At 33.8% G+C, this 20,608-nt stretch overlaps 3 protein-coding genes across 3 annotated transcripts; 2 read left to right on the plus strand and 1 right to left on the minus strand.

Annotated features, from left to right (window-relative positions):
- Nucleotides 1–216: 216 nt before the first annotated feature.
- On the plus strand, nt 217–4,282 carry LOC130621447 (uncharacterized). The gene is made up of 3 exons (XM_057436735.1): nt 217–1,111; nt 1,767–2,021; nt 2,867–4,282. Exons 1-3 carry the CDS (start codon nt 418–420, stop codon nt 3,256–3,258), a joined length of 1,341 nt encoding a protein of 446 aa, XP_057292718.1. The 5' UTR covers nt 217–417; the 3' UTR covers nt 3,259–4,282.
- A 724-nt stretch (nt 4,283–5,006) lies between these two features.
- LOC130621448 (mothers against decapentaplegic homolog 5-like) lies at nt 5,007–11,033 on the plus strand. The gene is made up of 4 exons (XM_057436736.1): nt 5,007–5,834; nt 7,434–7,586; nt 7,783–7,872; nt 9,510–11,033. The coding sequence occupies exons 1-4, from the start codon at nt 5,423–5,425 to the stop codon at nt 10,130–10,132; spliced, it is 1,278 nt and encodes a 425-aa protein (XP_057292719.1). The 5' UTR covers nt 5,007–5,422; the 3' UTR covers nt 10,133–11,033.
- A 451-nt stretch (nt 11,034–11,484) lies between these two features.
- Nucleotides 11,485–14,095, minus strand: LOC130621450 (von Willebrand factor C and EGF domain-containing protein-like). Its single transcript, XM_057436737.1, has 4 exons — nt 13,966–14,095; nt 12,804–12,884; nt 11,939–12,127; nt 11,485–11,557 (listed from the first exon to the last, which is right to left on the minus strand). Exons 1-4 carry the CDS (start codon nt 14,039–14,041, stop codon nt 11,511–11,513), a joined length of 393 nt encoding a protein of 130 aa, XP_057292720.1. The 5' UTR covers nt 14,042–14,095; the 3' UTR covers nt 11,485–11,510.
- Between the last annotated feature and the right edge of the window lie 6,513 nt (nt 14,096–20,608).

The raw sequence follows: 20,608 nt of genomic DNA on the forward strand, positions 1-20,608 counted from the left end.
ATTTATGTATTTTAAATGCACATAACACATACACTACTCACAAAGGTATTTTATTCTTTTTTTTAATAAAGTGTAAGGTTTTGACAGGAAAAATATTTTAGGATGTTTAACAGCAATTTTTTGAAGAAAAAAAATTGCAAAAAAAAATGTGAAATTTTAACATTTTTCAAAATTAATTAAAGTGCAAATTATTTTTTGTGGATAATTTATAAAGCGTGTCATTTGAAGAGAAGTGGATTTCGTTTTCCTCTTTTACAATTTCGCAAAAACCATAATAGTTTAAATTCACTGTTTTGCATAAAATGCAAAAGGGTAATAGGGATAAAGTATATAAAGCAACTGCAATAACAATGTTAAAGATAAATCTATAGTCTAGAAAATTAAAATATTTTTTTCCTAGAAAGATAGTGAACAAAAATGAGCCAGAAGAAATCTCAATCAACCATCTACAGAGAAAAAGGGAACAAGTATTACTTGTCTTCTCAGTGTGAAGGAATAAGTCCTTGTCTTCAACTTTCACGTTTAAAAGATTCTCTCCTGTGGTACGAAAAAGCAAAACATGCAAGCAGCAAACAAGACGAAAGAAGTTCAGCTGCCAAAAACATTGCAGTGGCTTCAAAAAGAATAGGTGTGTTTATGAGTGAAAGAAATAACTCGGTGAGAGAAAGGCATTATTATTTTAAGGAAGCGTTGTCAAATTTTGATCTATCTTATCGTTTTGGTCAGAACAAGGATCCCGAGTGGATTAATAAGCTATTGGTAAGCTATCGAGAAACACTCCAGCAAGCGATCGATGATATTAGCCTGCTGGAGTTTGAACAAAAAATGCTGGCTTTGAGAGATTACGCCGAGTGTATTTTGAATGCTTCTCATATACACAGTGAGTTGCTGTTGGAGATTGCTAGCATGAGATTTCATTATGGCATCTCAAGTTTTAATAAAAAGGATTACAAGACATGCTTGTATCAGATGCAAGAGTGTTACAGACCTATCGAAGAAGCTCGTAGACATGGACGAAATCATACCTACGTAATCGTGGAAGCTAATGTTATGGAGCAAGACATTTTTCTGAATACTTGTGTGGCAGAATCTGCACAAGTCAGGTTAAAAGGTAAATATCTTTTTTTATTCCTTGAGTCACATAAAAACGGAAGTGAACAGGAAATATACTGTACATCTTGTTATAGTAATATTCTTTAAATATTAGGGAACGTTGGAAATCAAATGAAAAATAAGAAAAACAAGAAAAATGATAATAAGAGAGTAAAAAAGTCCACAAGCTTCTTGAAAAGAATACTAACCATATAGAATAATACTGCATGCCAGAAACTAATTTGCTAACTAATTTTAATTCCCTTTTATGTCTTGCTGAACTCGGGTAATGACTTGCCTCCTTTTCGTTTAGCATAGAAGTGCGAAGTACGAAATGATAGAGGGGAATAGCTACATCTACATATTCTTTTTCTACACACACATACATAGCTAACCTAAATCTTCAAAAATCTGTTTTGAGAGTTTTCGAATTTCAAAACATATTCCTGTCCCATGAAAAAGGTACAAATATAAACAAGGTAGACCAACGCTAAGTATATTGTTAGCATAAGGCTGAAATAACAGTGCCCACTGTGCTTATAAAAAGAAGGTGTGTAGTCTTCTGAAAAAATTTAAAATATCAGAAAAATTGTGCTGTGCACCCCAATGGGTCGACAAAAGAGTGGGCGTAGAAAAGCTTAAAATCTTAATGTTTTTATCTCCTTTTGTTTTAGCCGACGATGTACTGCACAGTCTGTTGATGGACGAAGAAAATCTAAGCATGGATATGGTATGGAAGGTTGTTGATCTTTACAAAGAAGCAATTATCCTTACTAGAGAAAAGGATGTGGAAATGGAGGCGATAGCTCTCAGCCGGCTTGGCAATGTTTATGATAAAATACTTAAGGACAAGTTAAAAGCAAAAGCATATTTTCGCAGATCAATCCAGCTAGCACTATCTCTGCATCCAAGAATATTTGATGCTGAAGGTAGATTTCTTAGTTGTTGCGAAACTGCAGAATGTGATGAGACATTGTCCTGTGTTAATTTTCACAGATAATGTTTCTTATAATAAATTAAGTTATTAAAAAACGTAAAACACAGGGTGAACACCCCTAAAATCTCACAAATAGTCTAAAAAATTAGAGATCCCGATAATATTTGCCAAGTAACCTAAAATTCGGACCCAAATTGTCAATAAAATCTCATAAATTATTTATCTGCTATTACCTTTTATGTGACAACAAAATTGAGTGTATGTTTACCTTGCAACAACAAGTGAAAATCGAAATGAACAGCCTCTCTGAAATTCAAAAAAAAAGGAGGGCTTAATTATTATTAACTCTTTTATGAAAATATGGAATCATTTTTTTAGTATTTTTAGTGTTTTCTCCTAAAATTTGACCCCCCAAAGCTCTAAAATTATGACGTTTTGAATCTGTGGCTATCCTGGACCAATGCAGTTAAATGTTTTGTTTAAAAAATAAGAACACAAAAAATGAATGTCTTTCGTCCTTTATCTTCTCCCAAGGAAAAGTGTTTGCAAATTTTTACCTTGCAACATATTGTTCCTCCGGCCTCATTACCTAGGCTAAACTTTTTTTGATGGAAATTTTCCTCCTAAGCCATACCATTGAAGAATGTCAACATTTTTAAGTAGGAGAATTGAAATACTTACGTGGCATAATTTCCATCGAGGAAACGTGACGAAGTTTGGTCAAGGAATGATGTTTTTGGTGTTTTTTTTTATTGCTTAACTTTTTCCCTATTTTCTTACTATTGTATCACCGTGAAATTTAAGAAACTCTGGTTAGTTTGTTGAACCTTTTTTTAGACTGGTACAAAGACTGTCATAACGTTTTAGAAAGATATCAACAAGAAGTAGTGAAACAAGAAGCAGACGAGTGGAATAATGACAGAAAGTCATACGTAGAAGAACTCAAAGACACAATTAGGGAAGTCGAGAAAATAAAAGAAAGAGGCGATGAACCGTTTTTAAAGCATATATACCGCCACCATCCGCCTCTCGGTAGAAACTGCACCTTAGGAGAGTTTCCATGTCGGGGATCAGATATGTTTCGTACAGAGATGAAGCAGTTGTTTCGGACTGCAGTTATTCATTACCATCCCGATAGAGTGGACGCAAAAAAAGAAGGTAAAAAGATTAAAGTTCTTATGGAGGAGATTCACAAACTGCTGACACAGCGCTATGAATCCTACAAATAATACCATGCACGATTCACAATCACGTTGTGTAGCTTGTCACATTTTCAAACGAGCAATATTTGCTAGTGGAAAACTTATAATTTTCACTCCTGTATTAATTTTAAGTAGTATATAGTGTATAATGTTTAGTAGTCTCAAATGTCTGAGTAAATATTGAAGATGTCTATTGTAGCAAAGCTGCTTTTATTATTTTTATGTTTTATTATGTTTTTTCTTTTGGAGATTTAAGATTTAAAAACATGGTATGCAGTTATGTTAATTTGATATAAAATTGTTCGTTTTTTCGTTGTATATATTCCAAGTTATGACTTTTTTTGCCACGGGTGGTTGCTTTAAGGGCAGAAACTTTTTGATGCAAAATTCCGCCTATTTTTGACCTCGCAAAACTTTCTGTCCGTAAAGTAGTATGTGTTCGTCAAAAAATCAATTTTAGCATTAATCAATGTTTCAGCTTTGTCAATTCTAACTCCAATGTGACAAAAGGAATGAATGCGTGTTCTATCTTCCAATAGAAATTAGTTGCTATAGAAGTGACGTTGAATTTATATATTATATAGTGATGTTACTTTGGAAAATGACGCATGTTATAATTGATGTTATTAGTTTTGTTTTGTTTTAACTGTAGTTATATTGCACGGTAGATTAAAGTTTAAATCAAACGCTGCAAAAAAGCTACAACTGAGCTATTTGAACACGTTTTCTTCGTTCCTTAAGTTATGTGAATTTCAACATTCAATAATTCGTATAAAAATGTTTATGATTTAAACATATTTTTGAATTACTCGAAATGTGCCATGTATGTGTTTATCTTTGCCAAGTTCTTCGTTTTGTGTTCGCTGACGCTTAATTTTGTGCGTACATTCTCTTATTACAGCCAAGCCAAGTCTACCGAGCTCAAAAACGGTGTACAGTGTCATATTGTAATGTAATCTTTTATTTCAGTTGCGATATGTGTAAGCACCCTCTTCCTTAACTGTATAAAATTATTTTTCTATTGAAAATGTATAAAAAGAGATTCTGTTTATATTTGTATTATTCCTTATGCCTCTCATGTGTTTTCCGCGAAAACTTCGGAGCAGTATAAATGCTTGTTTTTATTATGAACCCTCGGTGGTTTTCCCGGAAATTGTTTTATCAGATTAAGCCATAGTCATAAGAAAGGGACTTCTTATGACTATGATTAAACAGTACAACATAGAAATACGCATTTATATGAACTTATATTTATAAGTCCTGCAAATATCGACCATATCATATCTTCTGAACCCCAGCGACGAGTATCGCTAATAAGCTCTTCCTTGCTTCTACAGCAGTGCCAAGCAAAGCAGAATTTTCTTTCGCGAATAACGATAGATATAATTCGTAAGTTTCGTGAAGTCGTTCTCTCGCTGAGTGGTCCCATTCCATAAAGTATTTAATACCACCCGTTGTGTACATGCTTGTCTCACGGTAAACGCCAGAACCACCGCGCGCTTCATTGTTTTTATTCCTTTGTTATATTTTCTTTTATATTTATCAATTAGCCAATCAACATGACATATCGGCGATTAATTGCTGCCCGAACGATATTCGTCGTCGTCTGTTCGAACAGTTTTGCGACGAAAAGTTTTCACAAGTCTTTAAACGCTATTGTAATCACGTGTTTGCGTTTAAGCCAATCGATGATCTGCTCAGCACGTTTAAAAGAATAAAATAAACTTATGAGTACCACGTGATAAAAAATATTTTGACCGCCTTTTATGAAATATTCTTTACTGCATGTTTCGTCAATGAATGTTGTGCTAATATTTTGAACAAGAATTCTCCGAGGACCTTAAAATTGTTTATGGTGTCGCCAATTATTGACTGATCCTATAGCTAAATATTTACTTGAAAAGTTTATATTTGTTACATTTTCATGTAATACTATCGTTTTGTAGTTGGAATTAGATGAATTTGTGACGACATTTTGACCATATCAGACAACAAGAGACGAGACAGCGATATCAAAGTTGACGACGATGATCATTTTTTAGGAAATCGAAAATACAATCCTACTTGGTTTTGTTTTTTATGAGGAATATCTAATATGGAGTTTTAATGTATTTTTTATGACTGATCGTTAAAATTGGAACTTTTATAGCTGCTAGGTTTATTTTATGCATTTTTATTTGAACACTTCAAAATGGCGTCTATGGGAATGTCCTCGTTGTTTTCTTTTACTTCACCAGCCGTAAAACGTCTGTTAGGATGGAAGCAAGGAGACGAAGAAGAAAAATGGGCAGAAAAAGCAATAGATTCACTTGTAAAGAAACTAAAAAAACGTAAAGGAGCATTAGAGGAACTAGAAAAAGCACTTTCAAATCCATCTTCAAGTGATTCAAAATGTGTAACTATACCAAGAAGTTTAGATGGTCGTTTGCAAGTTTCTCACAGAAAAGGGTTGCCACACGTTATATATTGTAGAGTTTGGAGATGGCCAGATTTACAGAGTCATCACGAACTAAAGCCCTTAGATTGTTGTGAATATGCTTTTAGTTTAAATAAAAAAGAAGTTTGTATAAATCCTTATCACTATCGACGTGTTGAAACACCAGGTAAAAAAATATTTATTATTGTGATGGTAAATATTTTATTAAGCATTCCAATAGATCTTGTGTACAGTAACATTTTGTGATTTCAGCTGGCTAAATTGTTATGAAATGCAACAACTTGCAGCATGTTTAAAAAAATATTTCACCTGATCACCTACCTTCAGGTTTTATTGTTTTGTTAAACAAAAATTGTTTTAAAACCTTATCCATTTTGTGTTGTTAGAGCCATAAAGGCTAATCTCCATTAGGTCATTTTTGGTCACCAAATTGCTGAAAATCAGATGTGGGCATCTTTGTTTACAAAAATTTCATAGTATGACTAGATTGCTAAGATTGGCAAGAAAGTTAAACCAACTTTCTCTGCTGAACTCTGGCGATTTTGACGTCAATTATATTTTAAGCTAATCAAAATGTAAAAAAAGCCAAAATAATAAATGTGCTAATAAGTCTTTACTGTTACTTTACTTTGCTGTTAACAATTTTCATTTATTTTATTTGCTGATAAACTTTTGCTTCTTTGTATTGGACATTTTGATTGGCTATTCTATCTTAAAATCACCTCCCCTATGCTACTAGTTTTATAGATAAAGGAAAATTATAACAAAATTTTAAAAGTGAACTCTACCCTGTTGTTAGTCTCATGTTTGCATTTTTTGCTTGTCAGTGTTTTCAGCTCATCAAAATATACAAAACCAGTGGTCAATAATAAAAATAATGGTTTACTGTATATATATATTTTTATTAAATAATACCCTATCCTGCCCGTAAAATAGAATTTGCATAGCCATATTTCGTAAATTTAGTTACAGCCCTGTTTCTGGGGATGTGGATCACTAAAGTCGTCTTCTCAACTTAAAGAAAATGCAGGCTTTGCAACCCGATTTAAGGAATATATATTGCTTAGTTTGTTTTAAAATTGACAACTTAGGTCCTGTTTGTTCAGATTGTATGTGATGCCAGCTACCAAAAAACCCCTAATGTAAATAAGCCTTGCAGGGCCATATGTGTTAGACACGATTTTAAAAAGTCATCAGAGAAGAGACGTTTTGTGGGTTTGCCTCCCAAGTTTGTTTTCAGCTTAAATATAGTTGCTGTATATATATAAGTAACAAAAATATGTAATTCACCAATATTTCAGTTAAAATTAGGAAATTGGGATATTTTATACAAAGTAAAAACCTAAAGTATATATATACATGTATCGAATAAATGTTATAATATTATACATAATATACAGATAAACCTGTCCTAAAGGTCATCTTTATAACTACCAATTGCTATAAACGACCACTCCAAAGTACCCTTGTCTGTTTTTAGTATTAGTTAAACCTATCTGTATTGACCACATTCCTAGCATGCACGTGTTGTTAAATTTTTATATTTTGTATATTCTGAAAAAAGATTCTAACCAGTTTTTAAAGTGTGTAATATGGCCCCAACACCCTTGCTACATACTACTGATAATATTATTTACTTCTGAAAAGCTGTGTTCATTATGTGAAATTTCTTTACATATTGTTTTTTTACCCAATTAGTTTAGTTTTTTTAAATAATTTTTTTGGAAAATCAATTTATAATGTATATGTCTTTGCTTTTATTTAGTTCTTCCACCAGTCCTGGTGCCTAGACAAAGTGAATATCCTCGCGCACCTGGTCCATTGCCATATCATATGCAACATGCTAATCACACTGGTATGCCAGGAAATGCCAACTTCCCTCCTCCTTCTTTTTCACATCACCCTCCTGGAGGGCCAGGTATGTGCTTTTATTATCAAAATTTAGGTGTTTTATTCAACAGTCCATATCTATGCTTTTAAAAATGTTTTGCTTTAAGTTTTGAGTAAATGGCATGGTCTAAATGTTTAAAAGGAGGCTAAAAAAATGAATTTGTACGAAATGCATCTTTTTTTTTCTAATATATTTTATTATGATGTGTTTTTGTCTCATGCAGAAACTCCTCCACCAGCTTATATGTCAGAAGATGGTGGTAGCCCTAGACCTGACCCTAACTCTATGGATGCTGATGCTGCTATACCACCAGGTAAAACTATTAGTTTAAGCACAAATTAAAAAGCTTTATGGTTTTTATTTGATCAAATTTTGTATATGTTATCCTAGCTTATGATGTAAATGTTAATGTCAGAAAGAGGGAAATAAGAAAGATATAAAGGTTAAAAAATGAAGCACCCTTTATTTACACCAACTTAAATTCAAAAAATACTTTCTTAATAAATTTTAGTCAAAATTTTTGACCTGATCACAATCAGCATAATTACACCAAATGTAATAAACAGAAAGGGCAAACACCCTGTTTTGTTAGCTGATCATTCTAAAAGCTTGAACTACAGTGCCATATTTAAATTGCCATTGACTCATGTATTTTCAAACATGTTAAGTTTTGACTTAAAACAGCAAACAAACAGACAGTTTTGGAAACAGATCAAATAAATGAAAAAAATTTGACAATTGAATTTTTGACAGAAAGTAAAAATGTTACAAAAACTAGTATGTAAGGGATTCTTTGTTTGCAATATTTTATTAAAATTTAAATAGATGCCATCTGCTTTCATTTTTAGTTTTCAAATATTTCAAATGTTTTAACCAAGATTGGAACCTGAAATATGCTAATAATTATTATATTTTTCTTATTCATTTGTTTGCTTTTTGTGCAATTTTTTTTAAAAAAAATTGTTATCTTGCCAGGAATATTATCTTTCTTCTATTTTGAGCGTTGATATGTTTATAAAGCATCAGAAAACTGACATGCAGTACCGAGTTATAGGTCATTGCCAAAGATTTAGGACAAGCAATTGTAAAAGTGTGACTGTATCCCGTATAGATATCAGTATCCTGTATAGATATCAAATTATCTTAAAATTAAAGAGTCAAACAGCAACTTTTTACCTACAAGGTATAAGTGCAACACACTAGGATCACTTGTAGTCAGCTTGTGCCATTTGAAAAAATAGTATTTTTTGAAAAACCGACTGATAGCCTTGTGGTAGAGCGTTCGCTTTCAGTGCGGGAGGTCTTGGGTTCAAACCCCGGCCGAGTCATGCCAGAGACTATAAAAGTGTGAATCTATCCTTTCTGCTTAGCGCTTAGCATGAGAATAGGATTGATATTTTAGGCGGTTGTCTAGTTGAGCGATTGCTGTGCTTCCACGACTTTCGTAGCTCAAATGGGAGCTTTAAATGCGCTAGGACCCCCTTCGCAGGACCCTCGTTAATAGCAGTACCAATAGGAACTGAAGAGGCTATCCTGGGTAAATAATAGTAATAATAATAACAATAATAAAAAACAGAATTTGCAGAAAGGTGAAAATGCTGAAAGGCTAGTGTCTTTAATAATTTTGAACACGAAATGCTTAAAGTTATGTTGAAGAAGGTTTTAAATGTTCTTCATAGTCATTTAACATATATACAGACTAAAATAAGTTCTGGAATTCTGGTTTTTTTTCTTAAATTTTACCCACTAATAACATTTGTCAACATGCGGCACATGGAAAAGTTATAAGCATAGTCGAAAAAGCTAACTGAAATTACTTAGGCGACATGTGTTTACTATGATTGCTTTGAGCAATGTGTAACAATAAATAGGTTGTTAAATTTTTTTCTAAATATGCCAATAAATAAATTGCTAATACTCCCTGTGATGTCTGGTTCGTTTTTATTTCAGATGTGACTCCCATTACTTACCACGAACCGACCAACTGGTGTTCTATCGCATACTATGAATTGAATATCCGTGTGGGAGAACCGTTCCAAGCGTCTGGTACTAGTTTAATAATTGATGGCTTTACTGACCCGAACACGAGTAGCGATAGATTTTGTCTCGGCGGAATGTCAAATGTTAACCGTAATTCGACTATAGAAAATACGCGCCGTCACATTAGTAAAGGTGTCCATTTGTATTACGTTGGAGGTGAAGTTTTCGCCGAATGTTTGAGTGATAGTGCTATATTTGTCCAAAGTAGGAATTGCAATTATCACCATGGCTTTCATCCCACCACAGTGTGCAAAATACCACCTCAATGTACCCTGAAGATTTTTAACAATCAAGAGTTTGCTCAACTTTTATCGCAAAGTGTCAATCATGGCTACGAAGCTGTGTACGAACTAACAAAACATTGTACTATACGTATGAGTTTCGTCAAGGGATGGGGCGCTGAATATCACAGGCAAGACGTCACTAGTACGCCCTGTTGGGTGGAAATACATTTGCACGGACCTCTGCAATGGTTAGATAAAGTTTTAACTCAAATGGGTTCGCCTAGGAATCCAATCACTTCAGTTTCATAAAAAAATGTCTAGTGGGCTTACCATAGAGTAGCGTTGAAAATCACTCAAATAGTTTTATCGAAGAATTAGGGCATTTTAGTTGCAAAAAGGTGTTTAGATGACTGTGGTATCATATATAGGCTGACGTTACCCTTGCACTATGTTTAAATCATAAATTGTTTTGCTACTAGGTACATATAGACTATATGTGTCGTTTATGAGTCCAATGTGGTTTTGGTGTTATTTTTTATTATTATTTCACTGCATCGTTTTTCACTAATGATGCTACAATGCAACGCAGTCTGTTCTTGACGAACTTCGCATCAGTTTTTATTATTAGCAACGAATGGAAAAGTTTCGTTTGTGTACCATTGAGATTATTTCTATCTGGGCCGAATTCTCAAATTTGCTAACAACTGCATTTTTTATTAATTTTTTTTTCTGTTGCACATAGGGACAAATATCCTATTTTATTTATTTGATTCAGTTCTCTACAGAAGTCAGATTATTTGTTTTAAAAAAGTATTATTTACTGTTATTTTTGTTTATTTGTTTATTTTCTATAAATTATAAAATTTTTACGAATTTTGTCATTTTTTGGCATAAATATGAAACAGCAGCTGTTGAAGTCAAACTCTAACACCTCCTTACTGGATTAACATGTGTGACAACGATTTTGTTCTCATTCTGAATATCCCCTTTATCTTATATAGATTTAAATACCGCTATATGTCTGTTTTTCTCTCTGTATGAGCCAAAATGGTATCCTAAGTAGTGGGGTGTTACGCTAAAAACGGTGGTTTATTTAGTTAGAAATTATTTCAGTTATACTCCATTTGTAATGCGGACTTCCGTTGAGCCATTCATGATTTTGTCGAAAGAGTTTATATGTACTTTTGTTAAAATATCAAATTTTAATCAATTGTTCCTAGCAAATATTTGGTTTCTCCCTAATATTTCTGCCACTTCACATGTTCTCCTTTCATTTAAAAGCGGTGTGATTATATTTGTTCAATTTTTTTTCTTTGCTTGTTCCGAATTGCTTTTCATATGTCATGTATATTTTGCATTATAATCTAGTCATGTATGTATTTTTGTTTTATAAAAATGGGTACACTTTTTTTCACTATAAGCTTCCTTTTAATTTTGCTATAATTTTGCTTGCGATTTTATAACTTGTTTGTGCTAATAAAATTAAATCATTGTTCATCCTTAAGCTGGGACTGGGAAGAAATAGATACATATATAAACTTGTATTACAAAAAAATATCTCTGAAAATGTCATCTCTAACTTACGGGACTTCCCCGGTTTGATGTAAAAGACGTATTAGTATCAATCCACCACAGACTACCGCACAAAAAAATACTACCGCTGTTAGTTGAAATTTATTTCGTGTAATTAATTTGGAATCGGTGGAAAAGTTGGTAGAATTCCTCCTCCAAGTTCTAAAGAAAATAATATTGAGTCAAAAAATGGTGCAATGTTTGCATCATTCAGAAGCAAAGTCAAATTCAGTCAGTGGGAAGTTATGGAATTGTTTTACCTCGGGTCTGGTAGGGATTGTTCCTATTTCTAATTGGACCAGTGAATGCAAGAAGCTACCTTGCTGTTGGTAGAAATGGGGTAAGCGAGTAAAGTCTTTTTGACAAACCGTTGGACAAAAAGCAAGATATTTACGAAAGTCGAAAGTCCTTTTTTTTGTCCAAGATTGTAGGGTTACTTTATGCCTATTTGTATGGTTCCTATCTCACAATCTCGTCAGTCATATCATGCTTGTAAAATAGGCCTGGTAACGAGTTTGAGCAAAAATCACCAATAATACTCACGGCATGATGTTTTGCAGCCACAGTAAAAGTTGTAATTTGGTTTCGTACAACTCTTAAACAACTTATGATCGGGACAAACGAACTTGTGACAGATTTCTTCACCGCCCTCACAAACGCACATTTTACACGGTTGCTTCTGCAACAACCAAAAATACCCAAACGTTTCTCCAACTTTCTGTTTCCGGCAGTCTAAAAATGAGTTTGATTTAATTACGAAAAAAGACGAGATCACTGCTATTAGCTTTTTTTTGTTAATAAATGGCAAGTAACCGTTAGTTGGTTCCTCAAATAATTCAGTCATTTTCTTATTTTCTTTACAACATTTAGAGATTTTTGTTCAAACTGCAGCAATGTTTAGACTTTGATGGACTTTTAATTCTCTACGTCGGAGCGTCAATCACCACTACAACGTTTTGCCTAGAATCACAAACGTGTCTTAACAAATTCTGTTTAAAGATCTACATTTATTTGATAGGGTTTTTCGATTTATTAGAATGTAAAACATTACACAGAAGTAAGTACAAGCCTGTTAAGCATTGTCAATACGTTACGCAAATCACAGTTTTATTTCGAATTACTTTTATTTCAAGGGCATTTTGCCCTGTGATAACTGATCTAGGCAAGAGATACCGAGAAAGGAGGATAATTCTTGTGAGGTATTTTAGCTTTTATCTTTAATAGCTATTAGAGTCAGGAGTGGAAGCCAATGTTTATACTTAGCAAACTTAATCGATTCATTTATAATACCTGAATAAAATGAAAAAGTCAAAACGCTGAATAAAAAGATCTAAATGAAAAAATCTGACTTTTTACCGAATTTGTGTAGATAAACATCGAGTTAGTATAGGCATTGTGGCACACTTACCACACTTTGAACAGCATTCTCCTGGCGGTGTGTAACGTCTTGCACAATGTGTCACAAATGGACAATTAATTTTCGAACAATCTAAATTTTAAAGTCATGTTTAAAATAATTTTCCATATTCTCCTACTCTATATTAATAATACTCGCATTCTGCCTATGAGTGTGTGCGCGCACAAAAAGAAAGTCGAGCTATGTGAGCACGAAATAGCTTGGAATTTGAAGGACAGGCGGCCACGTGTATTTTTCAACGGGTTAACGACTACTTTTATAAAATAATTTCAAAGATAACGTTTGTATCCTTTTTTTTAATGCACTACGGTGAAGGAAAACAAAATTGACAAAATCTTATTTGACTAAAGACAAACTCCGTAAAAATGGTTGGTTTTGTAAAAAATGTTATAGCTAAAATTTGGTCACTCTTTACTAACTTTTGTTTTATTGATATGTTAACCTGTACAATACTACAACAATCTTATCTCCAGGGTTTGTTGCCTGGTGTCAAAGCCGCCTTATCTTACTTACCGATTTTTTCGCTCACGGCTTCCATAATCAAAAAGAACTCCTGGGGACGAGGTTGGATTTTTATGGAGCAGAATCTTTAAACACTTTAGCAGGAGAATCTTTATGTTACTTTCATGAAACTAAGAAACGTAATTTTGATGAATCTATATTATAATGCTCGTATACGTCTGTCCGTCCGTCTATCTGTCACGCAAAATGGTAGCTTAGCTGCGACGGGCGAACCCGTGGATTTTTCCACGGGCTAACGACTAGTGTCTTTAAAACAATTTTAGATTTTAAACTGGATTAAATAAAATTAATGAATTTCGTCGAAGTTAAGTGCTTTTATTAAAACAACGTAAAATATTTTTTGCCAAACCTACTTCTGTGCGCGCTGAACCAAACATGAAATGATACATTTCGCGTTCTAAAAATTAAAGTTCTTCTTTCTTAAATAAAGTCGAGATGATTCTTTGACATCAAATCTCCGGACCTGGTCCATCATACTTTTCAGTTGTCTGTTAGTTATTAGCCGCTAAGAATACGCCCACCAGCTCGCAGTTTTTTTATTTCTCCAACAAAGCTAACGACGCTGCACTTAACAGGATCACTACAATGAGACCGCCAATTTTTTGTTACTGTAAGAAAAAAGTAAACTCACCTTTTGCGATGGTATTTGTACTTCCAGTTGCAATAACCACCAACAATATACACACTAGCATTTCTATACCTTTCATGCTGTTCTGATGATTTCGGCGATATTGGATAAGTATTGCAATGTATGGAGTTTTTAAATATTTTTTTATAAAGTAGTACCGAGTCTTCTTCCTTATTTAGAGATAAGTTTAGAAGTTGGAAAACTCAAGCAGTTTGAAATCAAAGTTGTTTTGACATAAAAAGTAATTCATTGATATGTGTAGTACACGTGATTAGCTATCAAATAGTGTTCTTTCAGCTGTGAGAAGGGGCTTGAGTATTGTTTGAACAGTTTTAAGACCAAAACAAACTTATTATTTGGTCTATTTGACCAATTGAAAACTTGAGAGTTTTAGAAGAGTTTTGTCACCTCGTGATTAAAGATGATAAGAAAATTGTGTACACTAATGTCAAATCAAGATTTAGAATTTATTATGATCTTTACATTTTCATACAAACGTTATTGTCAAAATTAAGCATTAAGACCAACTGTTGTCAGCAAATGAGTTTGAAGATGAAAATTACTGCATTCCGATTGGGAAGGACGACTCGTGGAAAAAGAGGCTTGTGGAGATTCCCTTATGGAAACAAAATTCCTTAACTTTTTAAAAAAGCAAGTTATCGTAATGACTGAATAAGCTTCTTCTAATTAAACCCCTTTTTCGCCAAATGAAAGCTACAATCGAATTCTCAGTATAACCCGTTATTTAGGCTACTGAAGGTTGCAGTAGGGAGAAACACAATTCTTTATGTTGCTTATACCTTTTTTATATAGCAATCCAAGTTGATACGCTAAGATTTACAATTTTTTTTTTGTTTTCGCTGTTTCATGGAAAATGTTGTTGACAAAGATACAAAACGTGAAGAGTTTGATAAAGATTAGCAAACGCTACAAAACGATTTTCAAAGTTGCGTAGACTATAGCATTTATGTAAGCTATTTTGGTCATTTTCCAACGTGTTATTTACTGCTTGGCAAAAAGTGAGGGAGGAGGGGGTGGTAGCCTAAATGGTCAGAATATTGATTTCGTCAGTTTATGTATTTTAGTTAAATCATTTTTGTGGAAATTAAACATGATATTTTTTTATTTATATTTAACGTCTTTTTCTTACATTAGTGTAACAAAAAATAGAAACGGTGTCACATTTTTTAAACTTAAAAAAAAGTACTGGATATGAGCCATAGGGTTACGTTACTCCAATGACAGATTTACTATAGATACTTTGATTCAATAGAGCACAACAATATTTTTCATACAGTTTCTACAGACAGAAATAATATTTTTACAATTGTATAAGACATGTTTGTTCTCTCTTCATATCTCTTGTTTGTTTCCACTTTTCTAAAACAAAGAAGGACACTAATCAATTTTGTTGTTTTATTTTTGCTGCATTTTTATTCATTGTCAAAAAGTGTTTGCTATTTATAAGCTTGTTATAAACGACAAATTATTTGCAAAATATTACCTATTTTCTTATTATTATTATTATTATTATTATTATTATTAAACATATATTTGGCATCCATAATTTACAAATGGTTCTTCTGCCTACAAAAAAATAAAAACTATAAAAATCTATAAAATCTATAAGATCAGTAAAAAAATATATTGAATCTAAGTGCATAATGAAATAAATGGGCTCACAGAGTACGAAATGGTGCCGGTAGAGTAAGTAGACACATTGAACAAGAAAAAAAAAAAAAAGAAGAGACTAATTAAAAATAAATAAATTGATGGCACCGATGTAAGGACACACAAAAAAGGTAGAACTATAATGAAAAGATGGGGGGAAATAGGTAGCCTACATGCATAGAGTTATTCACATTATTTGGATAAAAGTTTGCACAAAGCACTATCGTGTAAAAATAATTTGACTTTTTTGATAAATTCTTTATGGTTGACAACGGAACGAATATTGCCAGGAAGATCATTAAACAACGCTGATGAGCAATCCATAAACGTTTTTCGGAATGTGTCGCTTTGTAGTTTATTTTTGTTTTCTGCATCAGATCGCAGGCTTCGACCATTTTTGTACCATTTCAGTGTAAGGTATTCAGGTGAGCATTCGTCATACAACACCTTGTGTGCCAGTTTTAGTATCGATAAATTTACACGCTCTTGCACTGGCAGCCATTTCAGTATTACTAACACATCGTTAGTGGAAGCATATCTCTGAAGAACAAAGCTGGCAGCGACATTTAGAACTCTTTGTAACCTTTTCATTTGATATTGTGGAATATTATTATAGACAAGATTTCCGTAGTCTATCTTTGATAATATCAGTGCTTCAGCGAGATTCTTTCTCACGTGAAAAGGTGCCAAACGTTTCAATCGCTTTAATGTCGAAATCGTAGCGTATGATGATCTAATGATGTTATTCACATGTGTAGACCACGTCATATGTTCATCGAATGTTATGCCCAGTATTTTGAGAGAGGATACCCGCTCAATCTCAGCACCATTACTATGGAATTTGAATAAGTTACTGAAGTTTAAATTGTTTATACAGCTTAACTGGCTTGTCGAGTACATAATTGATTTTGTCTTTATGGAATTAAACATCAGATTGTTTATCTTTGACCATGTTGTTATTTGGTTATTGTCACTTTGAAGCTTTGCTGTTGCGATATCCATTTCTTTTAGTTTGAAGTGTATGTAAAGATTTGTGTCATCTGCGTACTGGATAGAATTACACGACGAATTCAACGATAGGTCAGAGACATAGATGTTGAACAAGATCGGACCAAGAATAGATCCCTGGGGAACACCGTATTTGATCAGCAAGGTGTCCGATTTTTTGTCATCAATTTGCACAAACTGCTGGCGATTTGACAAATAGTTAGAGATCAAATTGATGAATGCAGGAGACATTTGGAGTTTCTTCAACTTATTAATCAGAACGTCATATTTCACAGTATCAAATGCTTTGGAGTAATCTGCTGACACTGATAAAGTTACTTCACCTCTTTGCATAGCCTTCAAAATGTCGTCCTTTAATTTTAAGAGTATCGTGATGCACGAGTGACCTTTGCGAAAACCAGATTGAGTTGAAGCGTAAATGTTATATCTATCAATGAAGTCACAAAGCTGTGATAAAATGACTTTCTCATATACTTTCGACAGTACAAGAAGTATTGATATTGGACGAAAATCTTCTAGTTGTGAAGCACCTGGAACTTTAGGTACCGGACAGATACGTGATTTCTTCCAGCATGTTGGAAATACGTTTGCATCGATGCAGTTATTCAAAATCTTTGTTAGGACTGGCGACAATTGGGCTGCGACTGGTTTTATGAATTTCGCTGGTATGTTATCACCACCAGTAGAGCAATCACTTCTCAATGAATTCAAATGTTTGAGAACATCCTCTTGGGTAGCGTGACGAAGGTCAAATAAATCCATCGCCGGTACAGCCTCATCATTCATGGTGGGAGAAATGTTTAACTCATTTGTATTGCTTAACTTTATTGCAATGGAATTGAAATAATCATTGATGGTATCGGGATTCTGCCTGATTTGTTTTAACTGTGGTTTAATAATAGTTCTTATGGTTTTCCATACTTCCTTTGAACGGTTACTTGATAAAGCCTTTTGATAGAAGGTTCTTCTAGAGTGTTTGATAGCCTTCTTCAATTTATTTCTCGTTTCAACATACTCATGTTTAGCCTCTCTGTCATCACAAGATTTTAATTCACTACGAAGTTCATCAAGTTTCAGTTTCGACGATACAATGGATGGGTCCTTCATCCAGGGAGCTGGTGGTCGTGTAAATTTACACCTTTTCAAAGGAGCATGGCTATTAATGCAGGACAGTATGAGTTCATTCATAACATACAGTTGATCTTCCGGATCATCAAAAGTATCTATCAAGGAAAAAGGAATCTTCTCGATATCACTAATATATTCATCGATGTTCAACTGCTTCTCGTCACGTATAAATTTGTATCGTTTTTCGAATTTATCCTTTTTGATATTCATAACGATATGCGGGGCATCATGGTCAGAAATTTCATCGCACAATAAAACGTTCTCACTAACTACCTTTTCCGGTATATTACTAATAACATGATCAATAAGGGATGTCGATTTTCGGGTTGGTTTTGTAATATGTTGTTTTAGGTCATAAGTCATAAGTGTATCTTGATATAATTCGATTGTGGATTTATCACCTTGTAATAAGTCGATATTGAAGTCACCTGTAATTATGATAATACCGTCCCATTTTGCGGTGATGTGACGCAAAAGAATATCAAATCGTTCTAGCCAATCTTTTTTTTCTCTTTCTATAGAAGATGGCTGATAAAATGTTCCAACTAGATATGAGTAATTTTTATTTCTACCTTTCACTTCGATCCAGACATGTTCGATAGAATTGTCGAGTTTGGTTATGTCGTCTCTAGTTTTGTAAATAAGTTCGTCCTTGATGTACATTCCAACACCACCTCCTCGTTTATCAGTTCTGTTTTTATATTCAAATTGGTATCCTGGAATGTTTACATAATCAATCAATACCTGATTATTTTTTAACCATGTCTCGGACAACGTGATTATGTCAAATTTATGACATTCGAGCATGTATGAGAACTCGTCAAATGTGCTCGGTAAGGATTGCGTATTTAGATGGCAAATTTTCGTATGTTTTGGATTGCTTGGTATGGTTATTAATTCCTCGTATTCACCACCATCACTCAGAATAGATGAGTACAATGCGCAAACATCACGTACATTCGAAAAGGGAAGCACAGTAAAATGGCAATCTGAACAGGTCCAATATTTCGGAATTCTACCATTGAGTACTAAATTTGATTGGTTCAAACAAGCAGTGTGAGTGGTTTCCCAGCATGTATCACAAATGAATCGTCTTTGATTGCATTTAACACATTTCTCACAGATTGAACAAGATGGAGCTTTCAATCCGCGTTGGAGTGCGGGACCAGGATTGCTTTCAACATCGCCACTCATTACAAGTTGTTGCGTGGCACAATGGTTAGCATAATACAATACACGAGATTTACATCTTTTCACTTTTCCGCCATTAGGGGTTTGCGATATAGTATGCTGTTGATCAGTGATAGCAAAATCTGACCCATCGCGATAATTAATTATTAATTAATAATTTTCTTAAATTCATCAAGGCATCCGGAATCTCAGGAAAATCTGGTCGAATTATAGCCGCTGATGCTGTATCGTCGGCTAAACGACAAAATAGGAAAATATGAAAAAGGCGTGAGATGTGAATCCAACCTCTTCTCCATGGCTCTTCTACGCCTACTCTGTCCCGTCAGAATATCTTAGAGTAGAAGAGCTCTGGGAAGAAGATTGAGTCAACAGAATACTTACCACAAATTTCACAGCAACTACCAGCTGGTAAAAATTTTTTCGTGCACGAAGTTGCTACTGCTGGACATTTCACCTCGAAACAATCTGCCAAAGGTTCTTCCCAAAAATACCTTTGTTCGCATTTACATAAATGGCAAGGTTTACCAGGCTCCTGCAATCGAAACATCTGCCCGACTTCCATTTTGATACCTTTTTGATTGGTACAGGCTAAATCCAAAAATTAACCAGAATGTTAATATAGGTATGTATATTTTAGTATCTATTCTTCCGCAGATCAGAATTCTAGAGCTACAGTCAACAACTGTTACCTCGAACTTCAAACCTTTAAAGAAGGGGCAAACTGGGATGTCGCATGGCTGCTGAATAAAAGTTTCACGATGAGTGTTTATTTTAAAGACCAGACTAACTGGTCATGTAATGTCTCTACTTACCACATGTTGCACAACAGCTCAACGATTGACGAACAACCGTGTTACAATGAGTTGTCGATGGGCAGGTTACACTACTGCACCAAAAATACGGAGCTTTCGTTGTTGTATAAGCTTGTGTTGTTGTAAAAAAACATAGTATTGTTGCTAAAATTCAAGAAAAGAAAAATGAAACCAGAATCATATCCAAAAATCCCGAGTAAAAAAAATGTGAAGCTAATCTGGTTCGATTTTTTCAACCCTTAAATTTGACTTGTTAGGCTTTTTTTCTGTTCAGGCCGTCCAAATGTAAAAAGCCTAACAAGTCCTGGGGACGAGGGTGCTCAATCCTATTACCTTTTCGGAGAAAAATAGTGACTTACGAAGATATTTGGCCTGCAAATATTTTTAACGGACGAATTTTATCCCTAAAAATTGCAACATAGAAAAAGTAAAGCCAACGTTAAACAAACGTTGATGACAAACATTAGAGAACAGAATGAGTGGTGATATTAATTTTTTTTTTCCTTAAAATATATCCAGCCGAATAATTTTGCTAGATGAGGAAAATAGACACTAACAAAAAATTTTCATCCACAAAATTAATGAGAGAGTATATAAGATGACGTCATATCTACCAAAAAATCCTTATCTTTGAGAGGAAAAACGCTGTAAGGCAGAACGGAGCTTTTGTGGTGTTTGCGCCGTTAAAAATAAAACTTCCTGTTGTTGGTTCTCGTTAGGTGAATGTGCAAAGCGAATTCCCCGAAGTTGAAATAATATTTCTAGGTAGGTAATTTAAAATATAAAAAGAGAGAGAAAATACAGTTGTGCAGTGTCACAGCTGACACCAAAATCAT

The sequence above is a fragment of the Hydractinia symbiolongicarpus genome, chromosome 12 (genome assembly GCF_029227915.1).
Source record: "Hydractinia symbiolongicarpus strain clone_291-10 chromosome 12, HSymV2.1, whole genome shotgun sequence".
Lineage (NCBI taxonomy): Eukaryota > Metazoa > Cnidaria > Hydrozoa > Anthoathecata > Hydractiniidae > Hydractinia > Hydractinia symbiolongicarpus.

Bases quoted from the DNA above. Each gene is read 5' to 3' on its own strand.
- LOC130621447 (XM_057436735.1), top strand. From the start codon at position 418: ATGAGCCAGAAGAAATCTCAATCAACCATCTACAGAGAAAAAGGGAAC. The intron at 1,112-1,766 runs GTAAATATCTTT...CTTTTGTTTTAG, and splicing joins TGCACAAGTCAGGTTAAAAG to CCGACGATGTACTGCACAGT. The intron at 2,022-2,866 runs GTAGATTTCTTA...ACCTTTTTTTAG, and splicing joins AAGAATATTTGATGCTGAAG to ACTGGTACAAAGACTGTCAT.
- LOC130621448 (XM_057436736.1), top strand. From the start codon at position 5,423: ATGGCGTCTATGGGAATGTCCTCGTTGTTTTCTTTTACTTCACCAGCC. The intron at 7,587-7,782 runs GTATGTGCTTTT...TGTCTCATGCAG, and splicing joins TCACCCTCCTGGAGGGCCAG to AAACTCCTCCACCAGCTTAT. The intron at 7,873-9,509 runs GTAAAACTATTA...TTTTTATTTCAG, and splicing joins TGATGCTGCTATACCACCAG to ATGTGACTCCCATTACTTAC.
- LOC130621450 (XM_057436737.1), bottom strand. From the start codon at position 14,041: ATGAAAGGTATAGAAATGCTAGTGTGTATATTGTTGGTGGTTATTGCA. The intron at 12,885-13,965 runs GTGAGTTTACTT...TTTAAAATTTAG, and splicing joins TACAAATACCATCGCAAAAG to ATTGTTCGAAAATTAATTGT. The intron at 11,558-11,938 runs GTGAGTATTATT...TATTTTCTTTAG, and splicing joins TGGCTGCAAAACATCATGCC to AACTTGGAGGAGGAATTCTA.